General features: G+C 40.8%; 1 protein-coding gene across 3 annotated transcripts in view; it reads left to right on the top strand.

The window, feature by feature from the left end:
- LOC124253429 (mucosa-associated lymphoid tissue lymphoma translocation protein 1 homolog) overlaps nt 1–12104 on the top strand; it is a 32330-nt gene extending 20226 nt beyond the window's left edge. For all 3 annotated transcript variants that reach the window (XM_046687196.1, XM_046687195.1, XM_046687194.1), the window contains 5 exons: nt 543–658; nt 1838–1993; nt 2896–3056; nt 3504–3584; nt 10355–12104. In XM_046687196.1, the coding sequence (XP_046543152.1) occupies nt 543–658; nt 1838–1993; nt 2896–3056; nt 3504–3584; nt 10355–10561 (721 nt within the window). In that variant the 3' untranslated portion in view covers nt 10562–12104. The remainder of the gene's footprint in view (nt 1–542; nt 659–1837; nt 1994–2895; nt 3057–3503; nt 3585–10354) is intronic.
- Nucleotides 12105–20019: the final 7915 nt, after the last annotated feature.

Genomic DNA, 20019 nt, shown 5'->3' with positions numbered 1-20019 from the left:
AGAATATTTGCATTGATGCAAATGGCATCATTATCTGTCACCTGGACTGTACATAGGTTAAAAAGGACACAGCATTTTGAGAAAGGGACAGTGCAATTCAGGGTGACAAGCTTAACATATAACTGGTATATGAAAAACTTTAACACATTCTTACAAAAGGTCTTTAGTCAGTTTGTCTGTAATGAAATTGTTTCAACGGTCATAAAACACCAATATTTACATGATCATGTTTCAACAACTTTTCCTCTTCTTCATGCCAATGTCTAAAATTATAGTGACAATTTGGTATGGACAAGTGACTTACTTTCATGCTATTTAAGACAATTTGTTGCTTTCGATTGTATATTTAGGTGTCATTTCATCGGTACAATTTTGCAGCAAAAGGACTATAATATTCATTATAAAAGCTCACAACACTAGTTTTAGTTCTATACATACCAGGCTCAAAACTTTTGATAGCCCCAAATATGTTCTGCTTACGTATTCTTTAAATATCAGTACTAGACCTTACAAGTATCCTGTTGCACCTTGTCTGTCATCAGATGTGCTGGCATGGCAGCATATGAGATCGGAGAGTCGGGCATCTTGGTAAAACACCTGCAGAAGTACCTCAGTCAGCCTATGAAGATAGAAGATGTCTTCTCCTGCATGAGACATGGTCTGTACACTGTTGCATTCATTCATTCATTCATTCATTCATTCACTGTTAACCTGTGCTCTGTATACTGTTTAATTCATTCATTCATTCACTGTTAACCTGTGCTCTGTATACTGTTTAATTCATTCATTCATTCATTCATTCATTCACTGTTAACCTGTGCTCTGTATACTGTTTCATTCATTCATTCATTCATTCATTCATTCATTCATTCATTCACTGTTAACCTGTGCTCTGTATACTGTTTAATTCATTCATTCATTCATTCATTCATTCATTCACTGTTAACCTGTGCTCTGTATACTGTTTAGTTCATTCATACTGTTAACCTGTGCTCGACATGCATTCATTTGCATTCATTCATTCAGTGTTAACCTGTGCTCTGTATACTGTTTAGTTATCCATTCATTCATTCATTCACTGTTAACCTGTGCTCTGTTTACTGTTTAGTTCATTCATTCATTCGTTCATTCATTCATTCACTGTTAACCTGTGCTTGAGACATTTAGTTGTATACTGTTCATTCATTCATTCATTCATTCAGTGTTAACCTGTGCTCTGTATACTGTTTAGTTCATTCATTCATTCGTTCATTCATTCATTCATTCACTGTTAACCTGTGCTCTGTATACTGTTTAGTTCATTCATTCATTCGTTCATTCATTCATTCATTCACTGTTAACCTGTGCTCTGTATACTGTTTAGTTCATTCATTCATTCGTTCATTCATTCATTCACTGTTAACCTGTGCTCTGTATACTGTTTAATTAATTCATTCCTTCATAGGGAGTCAACTGTTGCATTCATTCATTCATTCATTCATTCATTCATGTGTTAAGAATGATTCCTTGAATGCATGGTTAATGTGTATAATCCTTTCAGTAATTTCAGTGTTGATCCTTATTATAACCTAGTCTAAATGGCAGTCATTCTTTGCAGTAGTGTGAGGACGCCATGTCCATAATTATGAGTCATGAATTGTATGTTTGCCCTTTTTATGATTCTTGGTTTGTGTGGGCCTAACCCTTTACTGGAATACTATTTGAATGAGTGAGTGAGTTAAGATTTTAAGTCACATTGGCAATATTTCAGCCATATCGTGACTATGAATACTATTTGAAACATTATTTAACCAAGATCACCAACTCACTCACTAATGTTCATGTAATACATTGACAGATATAGGGAAGGAAGAGCTAGTTAAAGGAAAACAGATTCCTGAAGTAATCACAAACATCCTCCAGCCCGGACGCTCTTTCACTGACCAAATTGCGTATCGCAATGGCTGGACTGAGGCCTTTAACAGGCGCCAGATTGCCTGGGAACATGCTCACAGTAAGTTGTGCGACAGTCAGTGGATGACTGAGATCTGTGACAGATAAGAATCTTCAATGAACACAATATAAGTTGTTCACTGGTCAGGAGGGGTACATGATGTACCCTCTATGATCTTTATGTTCCCAGAGATGACATAGAATCTAGCAGTCCACAAGAGAAACAAATTTAAAGTTATCTCCCATCCATCACAGAGGTGGAAATAACCCATTGCCCGACGTCCGAGTCCAGTGCTTTTTTCTGTCAGGCAAGCAAATTTGTATATCACGCTGTACCGGTGTCCAGTTGACCTTCCAGTGATAATAATGCTGTTTATTTAAAAAATCAATAAGAAAACGGCCAGTATAGTGGAAAAATGATCAGGGCAAGTGATTTTACATGTGCCACTGTACCGGAGTACACTAGCAATTTTGAAGTTATTTCCACCCCTGCATCAATTTGCATTCAAAACAACAGTAATTTCCGTACATTGTCCGTGACTCAATTATGTGAGATAAAGAAACAAAGTACCAAATAAATTCCCATAGTTCAGCATTCTCAGTGGGTAGCATAGAAACTGTTACTCGTTTGTAAGCAGGGTACACTGAAAATAATAGAACAGCGCTCAGCCAGTCAGAAAAAGACATTTATGTGTGAGGTAAGATAAGGTCTGATGGAGAGGAGGTGCATGGTAGAGTTGTGGAAGTGTTTATTTCCTCCAAATCTTGTGGTTATGTTAACCTGCTGTTTTAAAGGAATGAAAAATACATGTAATGATATTGATATTTCAGCAGGTTGAGAGGAAATTGATAAGAAATAATCCTTATCTATGATAAATACTTACCTACTGGTATTCATGTTTCCATGCTCCACTTACACCTTGATGTCATGTTCATTGTGTAATGTCATGTGTTGTGATACAGAAGTGCCAGCCTCTGTCACCATCCTGGCCTGCAAGGACCTGGGGATTGTCCTGGAGCTGGAGTTTCAGTCCATCTTCTCCAACGTACTCCATGTGTTCGTCACCGTCAAAGACAAGGGCCAGACTGAGGAATGTATCGCTTGGATCGCTCGGATCCCAACAGTAAGTGTGTTCTTTGTTTGTTATATTCCAACAACGGCCAGTATGTAAGTGAGGCAAGACAATCTGGTGATAAGGTGATAAACAATACTTTGTTTAAGTGGAATGCCTGTACAACCATACATTAAGTCACCATTTTAACTCTTGGGCAACATGACCATGAGACAAGATCATGTAGCTCCATCTTAGTAGATCTCTTGTCTGCAGACACAAATCATATGGTTCCATCTTAGTAGATCTCTTGTCTGCAGACACAAATCATGTAGCTCCATCTCAGTAGACCTCTTGTCTGCAGACACAACTTGTCTACTTGGTGTTTAGCAAAAACTACCATGTGGCAGCTGGAAACAGAAACTATCATTGCATGTTTAGACTGTTATGTTAGTTTGATTCATTAGTAACTCTTCCTGGAGTGAAAGTTTGAGATAGTTGGGTGTATTGTTTTGTCAGACTGTATCAGTGGCGGACCAGCCCACCATTGTGACTGAGGGGAAGACGCGCAACTCAATCCAGGACATACAGAAACTGAAGGTACGATCACAGTCCCTCTCTTGTGACATCAGTAGCCTCGAACACCATCCTACACAGTAGCCTTGAACACCATCACACACAGTTGCCTTCAACGCCATCCTACGCAGTATCACTAAACACCATCCTACACAGTGGCCTTGAACACCACCCTACACAGTGGCCTTGAACACCATCCTACACAGTAGCCTTGAACACCATCCTACACAGTAGCCTTGAACACCATCCTACACAGTAGCCTTGAACACCATCCTACACAGTAGCCTTGAACACCATCCTACACAGTAGCCTTCAACACCATCCTACACAGTAACCCTCAACACCATCCTACACAGTAGCCTTCAACACCATCCTACACAGTTGCCTTCAACACCATCCTACACAGTAGCCTTCAACACCATCCTACACAGTAGCCTTCAACACCATCCTACACAGTTACCTTCAACACCATCCTACACAGTAACCCTCAACACCATCCTACACAGTAGCCTTCAACACCATCCTACACAGTTGCCTTCAACACCATCCTACACAGTAGCCTCCAACACCATCCTACACAGTACACAGTAGCCTTGAACACCATCCTACACAGTAGCCTTCAACACCATCCTACACAGTAGCCTTGAACACCATCCTACACAGTAGCCTTCAACACCATCCTACACAGTAGCCTTGAACACCATCCTACACAGTAGCCTTGAACACCATCCTACACAGTAGCCTTGAACACCATCCTACACAGTAGCCTTCAACACCATCCTACACAGTAGCCTTCAACACCATCCTACACAGTAACCCTCAACACCATCCTACACAGTAGCCTTCTAACACAATCACCATCCTACACCATACACAGTAGCCTTCAACACCATCCTACACAGTAGCCTTCAACACCATCCTACACAGTGGCATTGAACACCATCCTACACAGTAGCCTTCAACACCATCCTACACAGTAGCCTTCAACACCATCCTACACAGTAGCCTTCAACACCATCCTACACAGTAGCCTTTGAACACCATCATCCTACACACCAGCCTTCAACACCATCCTACACAGTAGCCTTCTTCAACACCATCCTACACAGTAGCCTTCTCAACACCATCCTACACAGTAGCCTTGAACACCATCCTACACAGTAGCCTTCAACACCATCCTACACAGTAACCCTCAACACCATCCTACACAGTAGCCTTCAACACCATCCTACACAGTAGCCTTGAACACCATCCTACACAGTAGCCTTCAACACCACCCCTACACAGTAACCTCTCAACACCATCCTACACAGTAGCCCCTCAACACCATCCTACACAGTTGTCTTCAACACCATCCTACACAGTTGCCTTCAACACCACCCTACACAGTAACCCTCAACACCATCCTACACAGTAACCCTCAACACCATCCTACACAGTAACCTTCAACACCATCCTACACAGTTGTCTTCAACACCATCCTACACAGTAGCCTTCAACACCATCCTACACAGTAGCCTTCAACACCATCCTACACAGTAGCCTTCAACACCATCCTACACAGTAACCTTCAACACCATCCTACACAGTAACCCTCTAACACCATCCTACACAGTAACCTTCAACACCATCCTACACAGTAGCCTTCAACACCATCCTACACAGTAGCCTTCAACACCATCCTACACAGTAGCCTTCAACACCATCCTACACAGTTGCCTTCAACACCATCCTACACAGTAGCCTTCAACACCATCCTACACAGTAGCCTTCAACACCATCCTACACAGTAGCCTTCAACACCATCCTACACAGTAGCCTTCAACACCATCCTACACAGTAGCCTTCAACACCATCCTACACAGTAGCCTTCAACACCATCCTACACAGTAGCTCTTTCAACACCATCCTACACAGTAGCCTTTGCAACACCATCCTACACAGTAGCCTTCAACACCATCCTACACAGTAGCCTTCAACACCATCCTACACAGTAGCCTTGCACACCATCCTACACAGTAGCCTTCAACACCATCCTACACAGTAGCCTTGCAACACCATCCTACACAGTAGCCTTCAACACCATCCTACACAGTAGCCTTCAACACCATCCTACACAGTAGCCTTGAACACCATCCTACACACAGTAGCTCTTCAACACCATCCTACACAGTAGCCTTCAACACCATCCTACACAGTAGCCTTCTAACAACACCATCCTACACAGTAGCCTTTCAACACCATCCTACACAGTAGCCTTGCAACACCATCCTACACAGTAGCCTTCAACACCATCCTACACAGTAGCCTTCAACACCATCCTACACAGTAGCCTTCAACACCATCCTACACAGTAGCCTTCAACACCATCCTACACAGTAGCCTCCAACACCATCCTACACAGTAGCCTTCAACACCATCCTACACAGTAGCCTTCAACACCATCCTACACAGTAGCCTTCAACACCATCCTACACAGTAGCCTTCAACACCATCCTACACAGTAGCCTTGAACACCATCCTACACAGTTGCCTTCAACACCATCCTACACAGTAGCCTTCAACACCATCCTACACAGTAGCCTTCAACACCATCCTACACAGTAGCCTTCAACACCATCCTACACAGTAGCCTTCAACACCATCCTACACAGTAGCCTTCAACACCATCCTACACAGTAGCCTTCAACACCATCCTACACAGTAGCCTTCAACACCATCCTACACAGTAGCCTTCAACACCATCCTACACAGTAGCCTTCAACACCATCCTACACAGTAGCCTTCAACACCATCCTACACAGTAGCCTTCAACACACCATCCTACACAGTAGCCTTTCAACACCATCCTACACAGTAGCCTTCAACACCATCCTACACAGTAGCCTTAGCGACCATCCTAACACCATCCTACACAGTAGCCTTTCAACACCATCCTACACAGTAGCCTTTCAACACCATCCTACACAGTAGCCTTTCAACACCATCCTACACAGTAGCCTCCTACACAGTAGCCTTGAACACCATCCTACACAGTAGCCTTCAACACCATCCTACACAGTAGCCTTCAACACCATCCTACACAGTAGCTTTAGTAGCCTTTCAACACCATCCTACACAGTAGCCTTTCAACACCATCCTACACAGTAGCCTTTGAACACCATCCTACACAGTAGCCTTCAACACCATCCTACACAGTAGCCTTCAACACCATCCTACACAGTAGCCTTCAACACCATCCTACACAGTAGCCTTCAACACCATCCTACACAGTAGCCTTCAACACCATCCTACACAGTAGCCTTCAACACCATCCTACACAGTAGCCTTCAACACCATCCTACACAGTAGCCTTCCTACAACACCAACCCATCCTACACAGTAGCCTTCAACACCATCCTACACAGTAGCCTTCAACACCATCCTACACAGTAGCCTTCTGAACACCATCCTACACAGTAGCCTTCAACACCATCCTACACAGTAGCCTTCAACACCATCCTACACAGTAGCCTTTCTCAACACCATCCTACACAGTAGCCTCTTGAACACCATCCTACACAGTAGCCTTCAACACCATCCTACACAGTAGCCTTTCAACACCATCCTACACAGTAGCCTTCACCATCCTACACAGTAGCCTTTCAACACCATCCTACAGTAGCCTTCAACACCATCCTACACAGTAGCCTTCAACACCATCCTACACAGTAGCCTTTCAACACCATCCTACACAGTAGCCTTCTAACACCATCCTACACAGTAGCCTTCAACACCATCCTACACAGTAGCCTTTCAACACCATCCTACACAGTAGCCTTCAACACCATCCTACACAGTAGCTCTTTCAACACCATCCTACACAGTAGCCTTCAACACCATCCTACACAGTAGCCTCTCAACACCATCCTACACAGTTGCCTTCAACACCATCCTACACAGTAGCCTTCAACACCATCCTACACAGTAGCCTTCTAACACCATCCTACACAGTAGCCTTCAACACCATCCTACACAGTAGCCCTCAACACCATCCATCCTACACAGTAGCCTTCAACACCATCCTACACAGTAGCCTTCATTGAACACCATCCTACACAGTAGCCTTCAACACCATCCTACACAGTAGCCTTTCAACACCATCCTACACAGTAGCCTCTTCAACACCATCCTACACAGTAGCTCTTTCAACACCATCCTACACAGTAGCCTTCAACACCATCCTACACAGTACCATCCTACACAGTAACCTTCAACACCATCCTACACAGTTGCCTTCAACACCATCCTACACAGTTGCCTTCAACACCATCCTACACAGTAGCCTTCAACACCATCCTACACAGTAGCCTTCAACACCATCCTACACAGTAGCCTTGCAACACCATCCTACACAGTAACCTCCTCAACACCATCCTACACAGTAGCCTTCAACACCATCCTACACAGTAGCCTTTCAACACCATCCTACACAGTAGCCTTCTAACACCATCCTACACAGTGAACACCATCCTATCCTACACAGTAGCCTTCAACACCATCCTACACAGTAGCCTTCAACACCATCCTACACAGTAGCTCTTCAACACCATCCTACACAGTAGCCTTCTAACACCATCCTACACAGTAGCCTTCTAACACCATCCTACACAGTAGCCTTCAACACCATCCTACACAGTAGCCTTCAACACCATCCTACACAGTAGCCTTCAACACCATCCTACACAGTAGCCTTCAACACCATCCTACACAGTAGCTCCTTCAACACCATCCTACACAGTAGCCTCTTCAACACCATCCTACACAGTAGCCTCTCAACACCATCCTACACAGTAGCCTTCAACACCATCCTACACAGTAGCCTCTCCAACACCATCCTACACAGTAGCCTTCAACACCATCCTACACAGTAGCCATCCTACACAGTAACCCTCAACACCATCCTACACAGTAGCCTCAACACCATCCTACACAGTAGCCTCTCAACACCATCCTACACACAGTAGCCTCTCAACACCATCCTACACAGTAGCCTTCAACACCATCCTACACAGTAGCCTTCAACACCATCCTACACAGTAGCCCATCCTGAACACCATCCTACACAGTAGCCTTCAACACCATCCTACACAGTAGCCTTCAACACCATCCTACACAGTAGCCTTCAACACCATCCTACACAGTAGCCTTCAACACCATCCTACACAGTAGCCTTCAACACCATCCTACACAGTAACCTTCAACACCATCCTACACAGTAGCCTTCAACACCATCCTACACAGTAGCCTTCAACACCATCCTACACAGTAGCCCTCAACACCATCCTACACAGTAGCCTTCAACACCATCCTACACAGTTGCCTTCAACACCATCCTACACAGTAACCCTCAACACCATCCTACACAGTAACCCTCAACACCATCCTACACAGTAGCCTTGCAACACCATCCTACACAGTGGCCTTCTAACCTTCAACACCATCCTACACAGTAGCCTTCAACACCATCCTACACAGTAGCCTTCAACACCATCCTACACAGTAGCCTTCAACACCATCCTACACAGTAGCCTTCAACACCATCCTACACAGTAACCCTCAACACCATCCTACACAGTAGCCTTCAACACCATCCTACACAGTAGCCTTCAACACCATCCTACACAGTAGCCTTCAACACCATCCTACACAGTAGCCTTCAACACCATCCTACACAGTAGCCTTCAACACCATCCTACACAGTAGCCTTCAACACCATCCTACACAGTAGCCTTGCAACACCATCCTACACAGTAACCTTCAACACCATCCTACACAGTAGCCTTCAACACCATCCTACACAGTAGCCTTCAACACCATCCTACACAGTTGCCTTCAACACCATCCTACACAGTAGCCTTCTCACACCATCCTACACAGTAGCCTTTTCTAACACCATCCTACACAGTAGCCTTCAACACCATCCCATCCCTACACCATCCTAGTAGCCTTCAAACACCATCCTACACAGTAGCCTTCAACACCATCCTACACAGTAGCCTTCAACACCATCCTACACAGTAGCCTTCAACACCATCCTACACAGTAGCCTTCAACACCATCCTACACAGTAGCCTCAACACCATCCTACACAGTAGCCTTCAACACCATCCTACACAGTAGCCTTCAACACCATCCTACACAGTAGCCTTCAACACCATCCTACACAGTAGCCTTCAACACCATCCTACACAGTAGCCTTCAACACCATCCTACACAGTAGCCTTCAACACCATCCTACACAGTAGCCTTCAACACCATCCTACACAGTAGCCTTCAACACCATCCTACACAGTAGCCTTCAACACCATCCTACACAGTAGCCTTCAACACCATCCTACACAGTAACCTTCAACACCATCCTACACAGTTGCCTTCAACACCATCCTACACAGTAGCCTTCAACACCATCCTACACAGTAACCCTCAACACCATCCTACACAGTAGCCTTTAACATAATCAACACTGTGTACATGCCCAATACAGTCCTACTGTGAACATTTGGATCTTGTGCTATGATTGAAGTAGAACTTTGTATACATGTCTTTTGATCCCAGTACCAATTTAAAAAAACATAATGGACATTGTCATGAACTGATGAATTCTGCTTTACATTCGTTTTGAGCAAAGTATAAAAGCTACTCTACTTTCTACAGTAGTTAGAAAGTATATCCAGTGTGCACATTCCACTTTCTGTTCTGGTATCAGTTTTGCTAATCACACAGATAAATGTTTACTGTTGCCTTGTCTGCAGAATGACCTTGAGATCACCCTGTCTGTCAAGTACCGAGTAAAGTCCAAGGTAGAGCCTCATATCCTATATCCTGACAAGGTCAACTTGGGCATGCCACTGGTGGCTCAGCTGAGACTATGGGAGCCCAGAAATGCCAAGTCATCTCTGAGGGAGCCAACAGAACAAGCAGAGGAGGTTGATGCAACAAATGGAAGCCACTCAATGTGATGGCACATACAAGTTGCTGTAGTCCTTGACGTGGACAACCTGTCAGAGATGGGGGAGTCTTGACACAAGTAGCTGTGGACATGTTTGGGTGACACTGCTGGTTTCACCATCTAACAAGAGGGTTGTCCTAACAAAAGTTATAGTCATCCTGACACAAGTAGGAATGGATGTTTATTTGAACACAAAAAGTGCCTCTCCTTCAGAGAATGCTGCCATCTTGGTACAAGTGGTGAACATCATAAAGTCACTACTTGGTAATTGACAAGACAAGGCAGTGTGTGTGGACTGTTTTCTCAGGGTGTTTACTAATATAGACATCATCAGTCAGATAATTATTTGCTTCTGTGATGTTTGTTGTTTGAGTGAGTGAATGGTGGTGAGATATAACATGTGTACAGTATTTGGAGGTCTTCATATTGTGAAGTAGTTGTGCAAACTACAAGTATGTCAGGTATGCTTTTGAAAACGTGTGACATGAAACACATACAGCACGTACAGTTGCCTGTCTCCCAAAGGAAACTGTTCTCTATTAGCTGATGCACTGATTAAAAGGATGAGTAATCATCTTTGATTAGAGATAAGAGAGATGTCGCTTAAAGTCACTTCCAAAGCAAAGTTATGGTGGCTGTTTGATCAGAGTATTCAATCATAATAAAATGGGTAAATAGAAGTAAAACCTTTGATGACTGAACAGAAATGTCCATTAATACACATTCTGGTAAGTCCAAACAAACAACGGCAGCAACACAGGAAGTTCATATGAACTCAAGTGACCTTCAGGATAAACTTGAAAGTAGACTTCGGAACCATACAGGATGTCGGAACTTTTATTACAAGTAAAGCCAGTGCTCTGTGTTAATCTGCTATCATGACAGTCTCTCAAGAAAAAAATCACCAGTTTTAAAGAAATTGTATATTGTTCTCCAGATGAATTCATTTAGAAAGAACATGAAACTCAGATTGTAGTCTCTGATTGTTTATTGTTATTGTCCATCCACCTCAAATTATTGATATTATTTGGAAGGTTTCAAAAATTACCTGAGAATTACTCCCATTCCATTTTGTAAATTTGTTTCATATTTGAATGTTTGCTGTTAAATGTACTGCTTATGTATTGTTTAAAGTAATGGCTGGAAAATGACCAATGCTGCCTTATCTTATATTTTAACCCCAAACATTTTGGTAGTTCCTACCTGATGATCCCTCAGCTGTGATTGGACAAATGATTAGAGCGCATTCAAGGTCACAAGAAACAAACATATGGGTCTGTCACAACAGATGCTTCTGTTCTGAATAGAAAGAGTTTATTATCTGTGTGGACTGCTTTCACTACAACAGTGTGTGTAGGGATGTTTTAAACATATTTTATTCAAAAATGAAATGGATTGGGCACAAGTTATCCAACTTAGGAACGCCCTCTCCCAGAAGTAACATATTTCATATTTAATGTATAAAAGCATTGACAACAGGGATTTGTTGAGTGAATTTACAAGATCTTTAAAGATGATGTGTATAGTATATAGAAGAATAAAACTACAAAAATCTTTCAGTGAGCTTAATATATCTATGTACATGTTCAAATAATAATTCATTTTCATATAGTGATAGTGTAACATGACCAAATAACAATAAATCTAGATTTGTAGTAGATAATGTTCACAAGGCTACCACAAGTACAAGAAGCATCTGATCTTAAATTAATTCTAAATAGGGTTCTATTTACATTTACAAAAATAATACATTATCAGACAATAAAGGTATTTAACAATTGAATGAGCGTTATCCCGTCACTGCACCATTCTAGTATCGAACAATTACGAACATTCTAAATGTCAGATAATGCCATACTGCGTTGCATCCCGTTTCTTGGTTTGCACAAGGACTTACCTCACAAGTACAAGGTAAGCATCTGATCTTCCCACAAATTAATTCGCTAAATAGCTTCGTCTGGATGTACTGATCTAAACATACGTTGGTAGTAGAAATCACGACGTTCACATGGTTTACGTTAATCACAGATGTAATTAAAATACTTTAGAGAAGATATTTAATCCGAGCGTAAACCGTCATGAAACTGTTTCTGGTAACGTTAGAACGTAGGGGGCAGACACATCAATAGAACAGCGCACCAGTTAGCCCTGTGCGAGGATTCTTAATTTAGGTCACTGACACCGTCCTTTGTTTTCTGCCTTAAATTAATTGTAATTATCCTTAGAAAGTATTAAATTTGGCATCTTAGAGAAAGAAATACAGTTAAGCTCTCCACCATGTATTGTGTAATACCACACTTTAGCACTATTATGGCGTTAAAGCACCGGACGTAACTATAATAGTTCAGGGCAAAAGATTAATATACATGTAGGTATTTCTTAAATATTGGCAAGACTGTAAATGAACAGGAAGACAACCATGGGTTATAGCCATTAATAGACAAGAAATGTGTAGGTAGGATGTGCTGAGGCTATAACTGTGCAGCAAGTATGATACTACAGTGTCTGTATATTGTCCCTGATGGGAACAATGTTCTTTGTTTTGAAAGAGGATTGCAACTGAATGTAATAATTCAAAGTCAGTTGTAATGATTTTTGGCTTCAATGAGGACAGAAGCGATGTTTCTATCTTGGAAGTGACTTTGGACAGAACTGTGAACACCGTAAACACCGTAGTGTATTATGAGACAAATCAGTGGCTATTAAGATAAAGCCTATGTCAGATAATGTAACCAGCAGCTATAAACAGAAGTAATCGTTGTTAATAAGTTTGGCTGTTGATGCCAGCACATAGGTATTCCCACCTGTTGGATGAAGTATGAGTAGCAAGATGTTATTACTTGCACAACTGATTATTGAAAAAATGGAGATATTCAAAGTGTGATGACAGTCAAAATCACAGAGGTTCAAATCAGTTTGGACAATAATTTTTAAAAATATAAATCTAGATTTTTGCAACCGTATATCGTTTGTATATGTTATGAGTAACTTATATTTCAAATTTGAACGAAATCGGTGAAGAAATACATTCAGGTGTATTTTATGTAATATTATGAGTGTAGCGGGAGCATTTTCTAAAAAAATCCCTTTCTTCACCGATTTCGTTTTTATTTTTTTAAATTATTGTCCAAACAGTGATTTGAACTCCTGTGGTCAAAATACAAGATTTGTGACTGTGATGAAAAGAAGGTGGGATATTTGCAAGAAGTGTACATATATTTAAAAAACTGGTCATGAGAACTGATGCCAGTAAACTCACATGGACGTTTATGTCTTCAACTGATATACCTGTGAACCAAATTATAGTATTGAAGGCATCTGTAAAGAGATATTTACTTAATATAATATACAGCTGTTTGAATACTTCCCATCTGATGCCTAACATATGGATTTGGATCAAGTTCAAGTTGTAAAATATCTTCATTGTATACAGTAAACTAAGTTTATAGGGAACACGCTTCTAGTGAACTGATGGACATAACACAGGGTTTTCTTCCGATGACCGTATGCTGTACATTTTAGTTGAACAGCAAAACTGGTTAGTATTCTGTACTGGTTAGATTTCAGGTTGAGGTAAACTTACATGTTTCTGACCTCACCTGTGGCTGATGGCTGCAAGTTGGATTAGGAAGGATTTAGCGACTGGTCACATATCAATACAGGGGCCATCACAGTCCAGCTGACCTTACATATTAAAGGATTCCTCATTCATTGTGATTTTCATTACAATTCTCAGCTAATAAAGTTAAAACCTTAGTCATGTTTTATGTGATACTTATTAGCTGAGAACCATGCCCAAACATCAAATATGGTGGCAGAGAGGAGAGTGGTGTCATTTGTCATCCTGTGAGAACTAACATCACACTGGTCATGAAGCTATTCATCAGAGCAATATCTCTCGTGGAATCCTGTTTGGGCTGATGCATACATCATTCTAATCATGTAAAACCAGATTGTGTTTGTTAATAATGCCATCTTTGGCAGTGCACATGCTGGTGTATGGGCCATACAAAATGGGCCCCGTTCCTCAAAGCGATCGTAGCGCTAAGGTGATCGTAACTCCCATACTTTAACATAGACTTACGAATGTCGTAGCGCTACGATCGCTTTGAGGAACGGGGCCCAGGTGACTGTGATCAACGACTGACTGACTGACTGAGTTTGGTTTTACGCCGCTTTTAGCAATATTCCAGCAACATCACGGCGGGGGACACCACAAATGGGCTTCACACATTGTACCCTTGTGGGGATTCGAACCCGGGTCTTCGGCGTGACAAGCCAACGCTTTAACCGCTAGGCTACCCCACCGCCCCTGTGATCAACGATCTGCATCAATGTGGTACAATGACATGCAGTCTTTCAAGTCTCCGAGTCTGGCCGTCAGATCCATTTGGCCACGACTTACAGCCAGTATAGGAAGCATTATTAGAAGAAACAGCCCAGCTCTAGGATACAATTATCTTCATATTTTGTTTCAAGAGTTTAGGGACTGTGGGAGTGAAATGGTTTAATAATGTCTTGAGTGGTATTTCAGTTGTATAATTTAGGAGATAAGCATCATGTGTTGGCCAATTTCCAGGTGTTATTGAGTATTTGAAGCCCGGGAATTCATTTGCAACCAATGGCGTAAGCTGGAGGTTTCAAATGAAATATTCCCGGGCTTCAAGTACAATGTACTCAATAACACCCGGAAATTGGCCAACACATGATGTTTATCAACATTGTAAACACAAAAGTAAACCAAAAGGCCCACATGGTTTTTACTGTCTGCACTCATTGACATTGAGTACGGGTACAGCAGTGAAGTGTCATCATCTGGCCGTTTCAGCTGGTTCCCATGGCAGCATCTGTAACTGTTCATTTGTGACGTCATTCCGACTTTATGTCACAATATGATTTGAATGACGTTACCACTGCTGACGACGCAACAATACAAATGTGCGAGATATTTGTACGTGTCAATACGCAGCGAATAGTCTTGCAATTTCCGGGAATCGAATACCATTCGATCATGTTTTTCAACCGATCAGATTAAAGAACACGGAAACTTTTGGTTTACAATGTGTTTCAACTTCATCAGGAAGATGAACCAAAGAAGCACAGATATAGTTCTAGAAAAGCAAGGGACACAATCATGGATTTGAACCAACAATCAGTGGAATCATGCCTGCACAGAAGGTGCAGTGCCACCCATGCTCCCAGTATACCTGGAGATTCACCCTTTCATTGTGTCAGCTGCACTCACAACTGGAACATGACATTTATCATCACTGACAAGTCAGCTCCAGTGGAAGCCAAGAATCTGGCAAGAAACATGAAGTATGTTATGTGTATACTTGATGCATGAAAAAATGGAGTATCCACATTAAACTTAACTTTCAATGTTGACCTGCATTATAACACATAAGGACACCCCAAAACAGCTGGAAGTTGTACCAACCCACAGGATATATTTTACATCAAACTGCCTGGGTAAATGGCCTCATGACAGTTTATGAATACTGATAAAAAGCCGATAGACTTACCCACCTGATGTTTGTAAAGATAAAATCATGTGCAGTTTTGTATCTCTGACTGAGGAAGCACCCCAGGTTGCTAGCCCAGTGGTTTAAGACTGATTACTATTGCTGCAGATCTTTGTGAAGAAGAAGCAGTGTCGGGAATATGCACTTAAAATGTCGTGGACGGTGATGTTACAGTGTTTCACAATCAGAAGGATAATGAAAACCAAACTCTTTCCAGGACAGTGCCCTTGTGTGAAAGAATGCCAAAAATGTTTCTTACTTATATAACGACATTTCACCAGCACCAGTCGTTGTATTATGTGAAATACATGTAAGATTCTTGAAGCACTCTTTATTCACCTCATGGCAACAGGTAATCCTACCATCAGTCAATAAGCCTTCCACTTGGAACTCGCTAAATGGCACATTCAACATAATGAGTAAGTCATTGGGTCATGAATGTCCACATCATAAAATGGCGGAGCAGTGGAGTAGCCTAATGTTTCAAGTTCAATTCCCCACATGGATACAATCAGTGTTGCATCTAAGAATTACCAAATGTGGGTTATGCAACTCATCAACTTTTCAAATGTGGGTATCAACTGAGTTGTGTGAAGATCATTTCTGGTGTTCCCTGATGTCATATTGCTGGAATATTGCTAAAAGCGGCGTAAAACCATACTTACTCAGCCTAACATGCTATGCTGAACAACAATGGATCACTGGATCTTCACTGGATATTATCATTGAATCTGTCACATGGATCATGAATCTTCATATATTATCATTGAACATCATGTATCATATTGCAAGCTCACTGGATCATGAATCTTCACGTCATATTATCGTTGAACATCATGTGTAATAATCGTTGAACATGTGTAATGCAAGCTCACTGGATCATGAATCTTCACGTCATATTATCGTTGAACATCATGTGTAATGCAAGCTCACTGGATCATGAATCTTCACATGTCATATTATCGTTGAGCATCATGTGTAATGCAAGCTCACTGGATCATGAATCTTCATGTCATATTATCGTTGAGCATCATGTGTAATGCAAGCTCACTGGATCATGAATCTTCATGTCATATTATCGTTGAACATCATGTGTAATGCAAGCTCACTGGATCATGAATCTCCATAAATGTCAAGTTGAACACTTTGAGAAAACATGCCAGTGTCTTAATCCCTTAAAACAACACTGTTGTCACAACATCAAACATCAAAGGATTTTCACCTAGACCCAAAGGTCGAACTTACAGGACTACCCCCATGAATCTCAGTGACATCGGGAAACAAGGCCACTTGATCATACGCTCTTTTGCTGATAAGAAGATCCACATACTAAGCAAAAGCACTCATAACATTTTGTTACAACAGAAACAAGTGAAAAACATCACTTTTGTTTATACATTTGTTTATTTCAGCTTAGAGGTAAGACACTGAAAATTAAGATTATGTGGCAGGAATGCATTAACTGATCTTAAAAGTATGAACAGGTTAAGAACAGAAGTAAAGTATAAGAGTATCTAAAACTGAGAGCATAATGCACAAGAAATTGGGTTGCATTTCCACGAAATTCTTAACACAATAGTCGATAAATTTACAAGATCTAAACTGACCATGAAGATGAAATTTGCAATACATTTGACCATTTCTGGATGAAGAATAGTTTTGTATAATCAATAAGTCAAGTTGTTGTTGTTGACAGGAAGAGGTTCTTCTGCTAAAATAAACAATCCCAATTTCTTACATCAAAGACATAAAGAAACTATACAACATCTATAAATACATCTTCCTAAAAATCAAGATCAAATCCAATATGAAATAAAACGATGCACCATTAGCAATGCACTGTGGATTAAAAACAAAATTAACGTATAATCCATAACTTCAGATGTAGTGTAGAGTCTCCACTACATTACACGTCAATGTATTTCCTAGTTTGTAACAGAAACAAGAGAAACTGCTGGGTACAAGTATTCTCCCAAGAAAAGAAATAGACCAACAACATGTCTGTAAACAAGGCCTTCGACATTAAGCAATATAATCTTCATATTCATTGTTGAATCTCATACAATTCAAATGAAAAAACGTAAACCCATTTCATAAAGTGAATACATGTACTTCTAAAGTTTCACGTCTTTGTATGTCAATATTTTCTAAAAGCCTTTCTGATAGTAATTTTTACAGATGGATTTTATCACTGTAAAGTAGTACCTGCATTAAATATAGCATACAAACAACATTGAATATGATCTTTTCATTTGTTAAGTTATTTGTGAAGAAATGCACATCAGTTAAGACTGACTGAGTTTGGTTTTACGCCGCTTTTAGCAATATTCCAGCAACATCACGGCAGGGGACACCAGAAATGGGCTTCACACATTGTACCCATGTGGGGAATCGAACCCGGGCCTACGGTCGTGACGAGCGAACGCTTTAACCACTAGGCTACCCCACCGCCCCCATCAGTTAAGAACATAAGCCTGTTAAGTAGTAAGCATTGAAACATTTTATGAGCAATTATTACAGACCGGATGTGCTGCAGGAAAATACAGATAGAACATGCTTTGAGTGGTCCCCTGGCAATAATCCCTGTCAGGTCAACTCTCTTGTTTCTGTTACTGCTCCACATGGACTGGTCTAAACAAAGAAGGAAAATACAAACTTCTCACGGCTTGGCACTACACGGTGAGTTATCCAACATACAACAATATAAGGTTTGAATCTACATTTATATAGAGAGACGTTAAAGCATCAAACATCCCATCCCGTTCTATGAAATGACTTTTATAGCATTTAAAGAACAGAGCTTCATGCATAACTGCTCTCATGAAGCAGCTTGAGTATCTCCAGTAAACATATCTAGTCATGGACAGGGATGGGACAGCTAACAGCAATTAACATCATACATCTTAAACAAAAAAAACTTTTACCAAAAAAGAAAGAAAAAAGGTTACAATATTGTTCATTATTAACTCTGGGAAGCACTGCCTTGTTCTACAAATGATAGAGAATGTTACCCACAGTCAACAAATCATTAGAAAAACATGTTTTAGTAACAAACTTCTGATAATTCTTTCGCAAATTAAATACAGACTTACTGATAACCATTTATCAGACTTATCCAGTTGGGCTTCATGCAATGTAAGAGCTGCATACAAAAACAAATAGTGATAACCTTTTATTGCTCAAGTGTGCAGTGTATAGGTAAGGTAAGAAATCTGCTTCTTTTCAACTGCTCTATAAACAACAATTTCTATACCATATAAAGTTGCAATTCATATTTGAGAATAAAAAATTAATGAAATTATAGTGCTTACTTCCTGTTGCAGCAAATCACTACTGAAACGAAAGTGTTTCATTTGTCTTTCTGCCACAACAGGCTACAGACAGATGTTAATACATAGACCATACAATATTAATCAAACTCATTAGATACACACAAAGTAAGTCTAAAAGAAAGTATTTTACGGATTATATCACACCAGAGTTATGATATTTATACCATTACAAAAATGGAAAGCACAAAACAGCAGGTGACTAAAACAAAACAAAGGTGGTGGCGGCTCAAAACACAAGTCGCACCCTAAACGTCAGGTTATAAACCAATACAACACACACTACTTGACTACTCTGATCATACAAGGGGAAGTGTTATACAACCTATGAAATACCATATCTGACCACCTGTAGCCACATTGTGTGTCCATACCACTAGTCTCTATAGATCTGAGATAAATCTATCAGTTCTATCATACATATAGATGTGACCATCTTCTACAAGACAAAACTGGTTATGTCGAGGATATTCTAACACGGATTACCAATCTTTAATGATGCATTACTTTTAGCACTAAACAACATATTTTTTTCTTGTCTGACAAAAGCTATTCTCACAAAATGTTGTGTGATTAAAAGGATGTATTTCAAACTGCTGAACTGTTTTAGTGTG

The sequence above is a fragment of the Haliotis rubra genome, unplaced genomic scaffold (assembly GCF_003918875.1).
Source record: "Haliotis rubra isolate DU_JTF1 unplaced genomic scaffold, ASM391887v1 Scf54, whole genome shotgun sequence".
Lineage (NCBI taxonomy): Eukaryota > Metazoa > Mollusca > Gastropoda > Lepetellida > Haliotidae > Haliotis > Haliotis rubra.
The sequence above is the reverse complement of the archived record's forward strand: the minus strand, read 5'-3'. Positions and strand labels throughout refer to the sequence as shown.